Source organism: Larimichthys crocea, chromosome VIII (genome assembly GCF_000972845.2).
Source record: "Larimichthys crocea isolate SSNF chromosome VIII, L_crocea_2.0, whole genome shotgun sequence".
NCBI classification, from domain to species: Eukaryota; Metazoa; Chordata; class Actinopteri; family Sciaenidae; genus Larimichthys; species Larimichthys crocea.
In genome coordinates, this window is record NC_040018.1 from 23,664,884 (window position 1) to 23,674,303 (window position 9,420).

At 39.8% G+C, this 9,420-nt stretch overlaps 1 protein-coding gene across 1 annotated transcript; it reads right to left on the minus strand.

Annotated features, from left to right (window-relative positions):
- Window positions 1-14: 14 nt before the first annotated feature.
- Window positions 15-3,902, minus strand: cyp1a (cytochrome P450, family 1, subfamily A). The gene is given in 7 exon segments (NM_001303362.1): window positions 15-1,137; window positions 1,403-1,489; window positions 1,649-1,772; window positions 2,018-2,107; window positions 2,210-2,336; window positions 2,446-3,320; window positions 3,763-3,902. Coding segments are annotated over 6 exon segments (1,566 nt in total). The 5' UTR covers window positions 3,286-3,320; window positions 3,763-3,902; the 3' UTR covers window positions 15-839.
- Between the last annotated feature and the right edge of the window lie 5,518 nt (window positions 3,903-9,420).

Sequence of the window (9,420 nt, forward strand, 5' to 3'; positions counted from 1 at the left end):
AAGACCACAATCTTTACAGCATATTTAATTTTATTTGTGTGGCTGATTAAAGGATGCACCGATCACACACCCGTACATGTTATACAATCATTTATACATTACATATAGAAATACAAAATTGTATAGCCTTCCAATATATTCCAAAAACTCACTGGAGCTCTTTTTTTTTTTCGTGCGTTTATATTCCATGCAAATAAACAGCAAAACTATTTCACCTCAGATATATACAAACGCTAGGCACATGAAAATGGCTTTAAAAAATACAAAGAACTTGATATATACACACAAAATCACATTTTGGGATACAAATATAGCTTCAGTGTCTTACATCCACATTATATTATGGAATAAAAATATTTACCTTACAAGTATAAATGGTATCAAAATGTATTATCTGTTCAGTTCTGAGTCCTGTGTCACAGAAGAAAAATATATTGCAGTGGTCTAAATCATAATGCCTATCCAGTAAAACATACTGTTTGCCCCAAAGATGAACATGGTAATTTATAACTTCTTAATGGGAACAGTTTAGTTTACTACACAACACAGGAGAACCAAGTATCTCTCTCATACTTCACTAAGAAGCACTGATCATGTGCAGGAAGATCTCATAAAGAATCAAAAACATGACAGAGATATGTTCACACAGACATAGTCATCTCTGACAATCCGCAACGAGCAACATTCACTGATTTGCTTCAATGCCATTACGTCTGTGAATCAAATTAGGCATCCGGTGCCTTACATTCTAAGAAAGATGCTTCTTTCACTGACTCTTGCATTGTTAGAGTCAACTTATACCACTTTAGTGAGTCATACATTGTACATTCTGAATAGCTTCACTGCTTATTTCTCACTCGCATTGTGGCTCTCAGGTGGCAGCGTTTGTGCTTCATTGTGAGGCCGTATTCTGGTGTCATGTCCAGTGGCTGTCCAGGCTTTGCCTGGAATTGCAACTTCTGGGCGAGGATTGCCAAGAAGAGGTAGACTTCATTTCGTGCAATGACCTCGCCGATGCAGCGGCGCTTTCCCATGCCAAATAGCATTACCTTCTCCCCTTCCATCTTGTTGACAGCAGTGCCATCAGCACTCAGGAAGCGATCTGGGTTGAAGGAAGATGGATCTTTCCAAATCTCTCTGAAAAGTCCAGAGAATGAAGAAATAAGATGAGCTGTGCAAATCACACCATATCAACAAAAAGCAGGTTCATTATCTACTAGGGGTATAATTTCATTCAGTCGGATCACATTCAGTGGGTGTGGGAAGTAAACAAGGACTGCTCTTTGCTTGACAGCTACCATCTTAACTAGTTGTACTGGGCTAATCTGAAGTGTGAATGTTGTGTCAGAGTCAGCCATATTCAACCGATTTAGACCAAAAAAGTGCAGGAAAAATAACTTACGGATCATGGTTCATCTGCCACTGATTGATGAAGACACATGTGTCTTTGGGAATGAAGTATCCATTTAGCGATGTGTTTTTTGATGTGCTGAAAAAGAAGAACAATGTGTTAATTCATTGTGTTTTTACAGGTTTATATCACATACATTCTAATGCTTATGATAGCTACGTTTTTGTTCTGTCATTAACACCTCATGTTCATGGCCATGTGTGGTACTCTTATGCATCTAAAAGAGATTAACCTCACCAGTGAGGGATGGTGAAGGGCAGGAATGAAGAATGTCGAAAGAGCTCCAGGATGAAAGCATCCAGAAAGGGTAAGTTGGGTCTGTCAGAGAGACGAGGAGTGCGATCCAGACCCACTGCGTCCTCTTGAAATCAAAAGAGATCATTGACTATTAGCTTCTGATGAGGATGAATGTTACAGTTTAAAGTCCTGTCTCAAATTTTTTACTTGATTAAATAATTACAATCATCTATTTAATTTTGAGAGCAGCAAAATGTGTTTCTGCATTACATTACAATCCAATATCATCAAAGCCATGCATTTGTCACACTTTTACTGTCTTGTAAAATAAATGCAAGGAAGTAATTTGTGTAAAAGAGCATTACTTACTCAGTTCTTGATGAAGCCTTTCCTGCATCTCTGGGTGAGCCACCAAGTACATCACTGACCAAGACAGGGCAGTGGAGATGGTGTCAAAACCTAGAAGAGAAATGTAACCTCTATGAAGACATGTCTTTTTTTCTTTGTTCAGGGAGGAATCACCTCTGACCAGATCATTCAACACACAAAAATTCAACCTACCAGCTCCAAACAGGTCATTGACAATTCCTACAATCTTCTCATCTGACATCTGGACATTGGAGTTCTCATCCAGCTTCCTGTCCTCACAGTGATCAATGAGGGAATCAGTGATGTCACGAATGTTGTCCTGAAAGAATATAATCGCACAATAAATGACTAAAAGGGGAAACCATGTCTCTTTTTTAATAGTACTATGGAAGAATATGTATTCATGATTGATTCAGTGAGTGATGTACCTTGTTGTAGGTGGCATAGTGCTCAATGACGATCTTTTGCACAAATGCACTGAAACGGGCATTGATACTCATGAAAGACTTCATTGTTGAGCTGGGCAGGTATTGAAGAACAGGGATGAAGTCTGCAGGGTTACCGCTGCCCACCACCCGACCAAATTCGTCACTAAGGTTCACCAAGCTGAGAAGCTCCTGGTCATTGTGGTCATAGCGTCGGCCAAAGCACATTCCACAGATCACATTAGCAACAGAGACAACAATGTGTCGGAAGGGGTCGAAGCTGCCGTCAGCCTTCATGACATTGTTGAGCTGTTTGATCAGATATTCTCCCTCTTTACAAATGTGTTCTTCCAGCATGCAGGAGTACTCTGGGGTTGTGCCGTCCAGGCTGGAGAAGGAGCGAAGGGCACTGTAGGCCAGCTTCCTGCGAGCACGCCAGACGCCGGCCTGGTCTGTACTGAAGGCCAGACTCTTGCCATCGTTGATGAACCTAAAGCTGTACAGGTCAGGTCTGCCTGCAAACTCTTCCCCCTGCTTGATGAGAGCCTGTCGAACTGTGTCACTGCCACTCAGCACAATTACGGGACGCATGCCAATCTGGATCTGGAAGACATCACCATAACGCTTGCTCATGGCAGTGAGACTCAAGTAAGGTTTGCTGCCCACCTCCAGCACATTCCCGATGAGAGGAAAGGGCTTTGGTCCAGGCAGTCGACGAAGCCCCTCAGGAATCTCAGTATGAAAAAATCTGAGAGCCAGGTAGACCAGACACAACACTGTTATGGCCACCAAACCCTCAGATACGGACACTGATCCAATGAATGGCAGTATCATTAGCACCATGATGACAACTCCTTTTTTTCTGGCTTCGGCGCAACCTTGAAATTAAAAAGGAGGGGCATTAGAGTAGTGAAGGCAGGGAAGACGAGAGGTGTTGTGCAACATGTTGACTATATGCACAATAAAGTTTAGAATGACTGAACAAAGTCACACAACATGTGTTTGTTATTATTAATTGTCCTGTAGATTCTGCTGCTATAAAATAAAAAATCAATACATTGCCAGCTGTGCATAGTAGGAGGTTATGTAAAGTTTATTTGTCTAACACCACACCATGACTCACACAAGTACCATGAATAAAACACACTGATTAAAAAAACAATGTGCAGATTAAACGTTGCAACTGCATAGACCAAACTCACACTTATTAACAGCCAGGCTTGCAAAATACCCTCCAGTCAGCACTTTGCTCTTATTACTCTTGACATTGCCTGCTCAGTTAGAAATCAATCTGTCGTCATATGTATGTATTAAGCTTACCTTAGTCGAGTGGTTAAATAGGAACAATGCTGCGGTTCCACAAGCACTTTGTAGCAGACACGAGAAAGTAAATAGTAATAGTAAAAAATATCGTTGTGGAAAGTGGAAAGTTATTGTCCGAGTTTACTCTCTTGATGTCCCAACAACAGAGAATGTGCTCTGCTTTATAGTGCTCTCATCAGCTTCATTGGCTGCTGTTCATGACGTAACCCCCCTCTCTCTCCCTCTCTCTCTCCCTCTCTCTCTCTCTCTGTCTCTCTCTCTTTGTCATGAATGAAGTTTAGTTGAAAAGGTGCGTGATTGGTGTGTGTGTGTGTGTGTGTGTGTGCTCCCGCGCGTGTGCAGAGTATAATCAGTTTGAAACCTTATGTCAATGAAGAACATTGATTGTCTATTTTACAATAGTTGACGCAACGCTCCTCATGAATTTATAACCCCAAAGGCGTTTTATGTTTTCTAGTTTATGGACGGATAAGACATGATAAGACAAGTATAATCGAGTCTGTGATAACTGTATTTAATTTAATACATTCCACCCACTGTATATATATATATATATATTTAATAATAAAATCTGTACCAGTGTTATTTGCTTTAATGTTTATGCAAACGTCTTGGGATCAAACGCTCGGCAATATCTCGTGCGTTACAGATTACTTTTCCATACGTATTAAGTGTCGTATCAAAACTTTATCGATCATCCTCTTAAAGATTGCAGGTGAGTTTAATAAAATGCGACAACAGGTGGATTTCACGTATTTCTGTTGAGCGCGCGATGTTATTGCTCGGCAAATGTTTTGATGAGATTTTTATTCTGGTCAAGAATAAGTGGGAAAGTATTACTGTGGATTTTGAGGATATTATTGTGAAGACTGAGACGAATGATTTGGTTTGGTGCGTGGAAAAAATATACACTAAACGAGCTCTATATTAAAGGAAATAGTCCATATGTCTAACATCTGGAGACGTTATCTGCTCTACTAATAAGAGTATTGACCTTGGACAACAGAGACAACAACACGTGTGCGCGTAAAGTCAATCCTGTGCTCTTCCATTTGAAACAGGAGTTTGTGACAGCTGCCAAAGCAGCCACCCAGGCAGGTTTAAGTCCTGATAAAAACAGTTTAATGCCATTTCGTGCTTGTACCTGCCAGCTCTGCGCTAGAGTTAAACATTGACCAGTTGCGTGAGAGCGCAGTGATCAAACCCTCACCTCCCCTTTGAAGAGGATGCTAGGGAGGGAGGGAAGGAGAGGGCAATCGTGCAGCACTGCTGGAGTGCAAGGGTAGATGGGTTCAATACCATTTCTCTTTCTCCCCTTTTTAACCTTTTATACCCAAGTAGGCTTTTGCAGCACGACACCGCTTCACATTCAAAGTGTATAGTCCAGCCATTGCGCAGCACTATTTGGGGCTTAAAAAGAATAATGTCTCACAAATTCCTTCAATATATGAACTGAGAAATTAATTATAAATACTTTCATTCATTAATTTATTTTTAAATTTTAAGCTGTTGCATGTACCACTCTTGGACTTTGCGTTGTCCAGCCACTGCATGGCTTTTCAGTCTGTCCGGACAAGTGTTACAGTGAATTCTGTGACCAGTCTGCGATTGAGAAAATACGTAGAATGTCTGTATAACATCATGGTGAAAGTATGACCCCAGATATGGTAAAAGCGGGATTATAATTTCCTTTGCAAACTAGAATAACCTCTCTGACTTCCTTCTCTCAACCTGCTTTATTTCTGTTTTCATTTGCCGGGACAGGAATGACAACGAATATGTGATGGATGATTGTATTATATTATATGTGCACTGACTGAATAATTTATCATGACTCGTTGTCTTTGTTGGTGGGATGACGGAAAGTTCTTGAAGTTTGATTTGCTTCAGGTTAAGTGTGTAACCTGACAATGGGTGGATGAAAGACTACTGGATATCAAACAACACTCACATTGTAAGACTTAATGTCCTTTAAAGGGAATCCAGACTGTAAAGGCCACTACAAGAAGAGCATATATTTAATATAATTTGAAGCAAAAAATGATGAATGAAAGGTTCAGTCCTTTTCCTCTCTTCTTTTATTTGAAATACACAATTCAGGATCATGTAACGGTCGATTGTCATTTTGATTTATGATATATGAGCTATATGATTTAATCTGTGAAAAATATCACGTTTGAGCTGTATTAATTGTCATACAAAAGAACCATAACCATCTATAATCATTTTATCTCGTGAAATTAGACAAAAATAAATAAACAGCCTCACAAACTAAAACAAAAAATATAATTTATTACATATAATGTTGCACATAATATGTTTATTATAGTCTTAAGATAATGTCCTTTTGAGGGGAAATTATCTTTTTTTTAGCTTAGTTATGTATGTATGTATGTATGTATGTATGTATGTATCTCTCTCTCTCTCTCTCTCTCTCTCTCTATATATTATATATATATATATATATCATATATATATATATATTATATTATATATATAGATTCTATTGAGTCATCAATATTAAGTCTGCATTGTGAACCTGTAATTGAAGTGACTTGTTGAAATACACAGACAACAGGTACTGTAGCGGGAGAATGATCTTTTACCACACACAAACACAAAAGTGAAGTGAAGGGCAGATTCTAAGGAAAAAAGTCCCAAACTTTTGCTCGTCCGTTTATTTTTCGTAATCCACGCGGTTCATCGCTGTCCTGATCTTCTCGAACTGTCTGCTGACTCTCCGGGGACTCTCCCAGTGCGCCACAGGGCTGCGCCTCTGGTGCTGCAGGTTGCGTGAGAAGCGGAGCTGCCGGTTTGAGGGGAGGGTCTCGGTCTTCTGGACAATCCTAAATCTGCTTGGTCAAGTCACGCGAAGGCAGCAGCCTCTGGAAAAGACACAAGGGTCTTAAACTTGCAGAACAAAGACCGCAGGACGCGAGACTCTCTTTTTTTCCCTCTGCTTGGGCACGAAGGTGCACATATTTGCGCGCTATAGCTTCTGTAAATGCGAGGATCTTGGGGCTTTGGAGTCATGCAATCTGCCACTCAGGCTTCATTCATTGCAGTCATGCAACACGGTTGAGCACAGGCGAGAGAACCCACCAAACGGCAAAACAAGTTACGAAAACTGGAACTTGTGAAACAATTGGTCTTTCTCTCACGTAGCGGGTCCCAAAGTGGAGCCTGGGATCGCTGAACAGGGTGCGGAGAGTCTTTCGGCTAAATTATGAATGATTTCATGGTTAATTTGAAATCAGGACAGTGAAAAAAAAATGACATAGCCTAACATAGCCTGTAGTTTCATTTTCTAAACTCATTTAAAGACAGAAAAAGTTACAATATAAATATATAATAATAACCCAACAGATATTGAGGGATTTTTTTGAGAATCCCATAATGAGAAAACACCTATTTAATCCAATATTTTCTACACCATAATACATGCACACGTAGCTCACTGAATTAGATTTAAAAACATCTGAAAACATTTGTCACATCACAGCTGCCACCCTGCATGTTGACAGACAAGAATGAAGTCATGTCTGTGTGGTTCTGGTGGACACGATGCTGGTGGTAGTGCCTTTGCACCGGAGATGACATCCTTTTGCACTGGCCGGTCAGTAGGTAAATAGAAAACTCATCTTTCTGTAGTGTTACAGAACTCAGAGATCAAAATTATAAACCCAGGATGGGGAGAAACACTTGTTACATTGACTAAGTATGAATCTGATCCACACTTGAGTGTGAGTGTGTTCCTCTGGGATGAATTTGACCCCAGTTAAAGATGAGTGTGTTTGTGAGCACCATCTGAGACAAAACTAGAGCAGAAGAGGAAGGATGTGGATGTGAGTCAGCGGGGGGATTCTGCGGTGAGGTAGTCTGCTAACTTCTTAAAAAGCTTAGAGAGATTACAGGCTACTACGGGAAGTCAAGAGTAATGTTGTGCTGTATCTAAAGCCATGTGTAGAGTTGACCATGAGTTAAAGCAGTGGTGGGTCATGTCAGGATATACAGGATGAGTTGGAATGCAGATCTGGACACTGGCCTCGAGGTGTGTGCTGTTACTTTGCCTGTGTCCATTTCACAGAACTAGGAGGGGGAATACACACACACACACACACACACACACACAAAAATGTTTTGCCCACAGCCATATACCTCTTAAAGAATTCTTGGACATAAAAGCAGGTGTAATGACTGTGAAGGTTGTTAGTTTCTACTCACGCAAAGGCTGTCACGCACACCTTCAGAGCAGGTGTGTACCTCTATTTCAATGTGTGCGAGTGTCTTTTTTTGCATACCGACGCTGTCAGGAGGTTGTTTTTACTTTGTGTAGGTATTCATGATTTAGCATTGAGCTGAATGAATGAATTAACCTCCATGGAATGTCATGAAGCTATAAAACATATTCAAAACATGCAGATAAAAATCAAAAAGTCATGGTGACTACACCAAAAACAAACAAACTGTGGACTCATAGGGTTTTACACAGTCAATCAGTCAGCCAGTACATGTATATACATATACATGTACTTTTTATGGTGCTTTTGAGACATAACACACATTTCACATTTCAAATATAAAGAACTGTTTAAAGATGTACTCAACATGGATTACACCTCCTTTAAGTGCTGCTTTCTGAGTGTGTATACACTATGAAAATCATTGACATGATACTACCTCCAGCATGGCAAAAAAAAAAAATTGGCTGAACATTGTTTAATTTCTGTGTATAGCAGTGGGATTCACACAATACTTGCTGAAAACCCCACAACTCATCCTCACACTCTGGCAAGCAGCTGCCCTGCTTCTTGACCTTCTTGAATGAGACACTGAAATGTTTACCGGAGGAAGTGGGAAAGCAAAATAGGAATTTCCCTTCCATGACCTGTCACGTATCACATTCAGTCCTCACTTCACTCACAAGCCTCTTTACAAGAAAGTTAAACTCCCTGTAAGACAACGAACAAGATTTTCAAATGTCAAAGTAAAGAAGACAGTTGTTTTCACAGTAGTGCTCCTTATGATGAGTTAACTGAACTTCATATGTAAAATTGATGGAGTGCCCCTTTAATGCTTCCCCAACTGTTCTAAATTCAAAAGCTAAACCTTACTGTAACATGTATGTAATAATACAGTTCCTCTGAACAGAACAATTGCATTTGCTTGACCAGTAAGACATCTGTGAACAGACTCCCGGCCTTGCGTGTGCTTGATCAGCAACAAACAGTAACACAAATTTACAGCATTTCCCACTCACTGCATTTAGGGCTAACATCATCTCATGCCAAACAAAGCTGCACTTAATGTTTTCCAGTACACATTATTATCATAGCTGCTGCATGAAGTTCTCAATTTTACAGTAAAACAACATACAACTCCTTGCTGGATGCAGGGTGTAAAATGTCTTGTTTCATTAGGTTTAAATTGCAGACTGCAGGTTGCAGCACACCACTCTCTTACAGTAACTTTATTTTTATATAATTTATTAATTGATGCTTAATGATATTGTTTTCTTTATCCTGTTAAAAATCGTTCCCTTCTTAATTTTAATCCACAAAAGGAAGTTAATCATAAAACCTGTGAATGGACCAAAGCACTTAAAGACTAAAGAAGTATTAGAAACAAGTGTTACATTATTATAATATTGTTTCA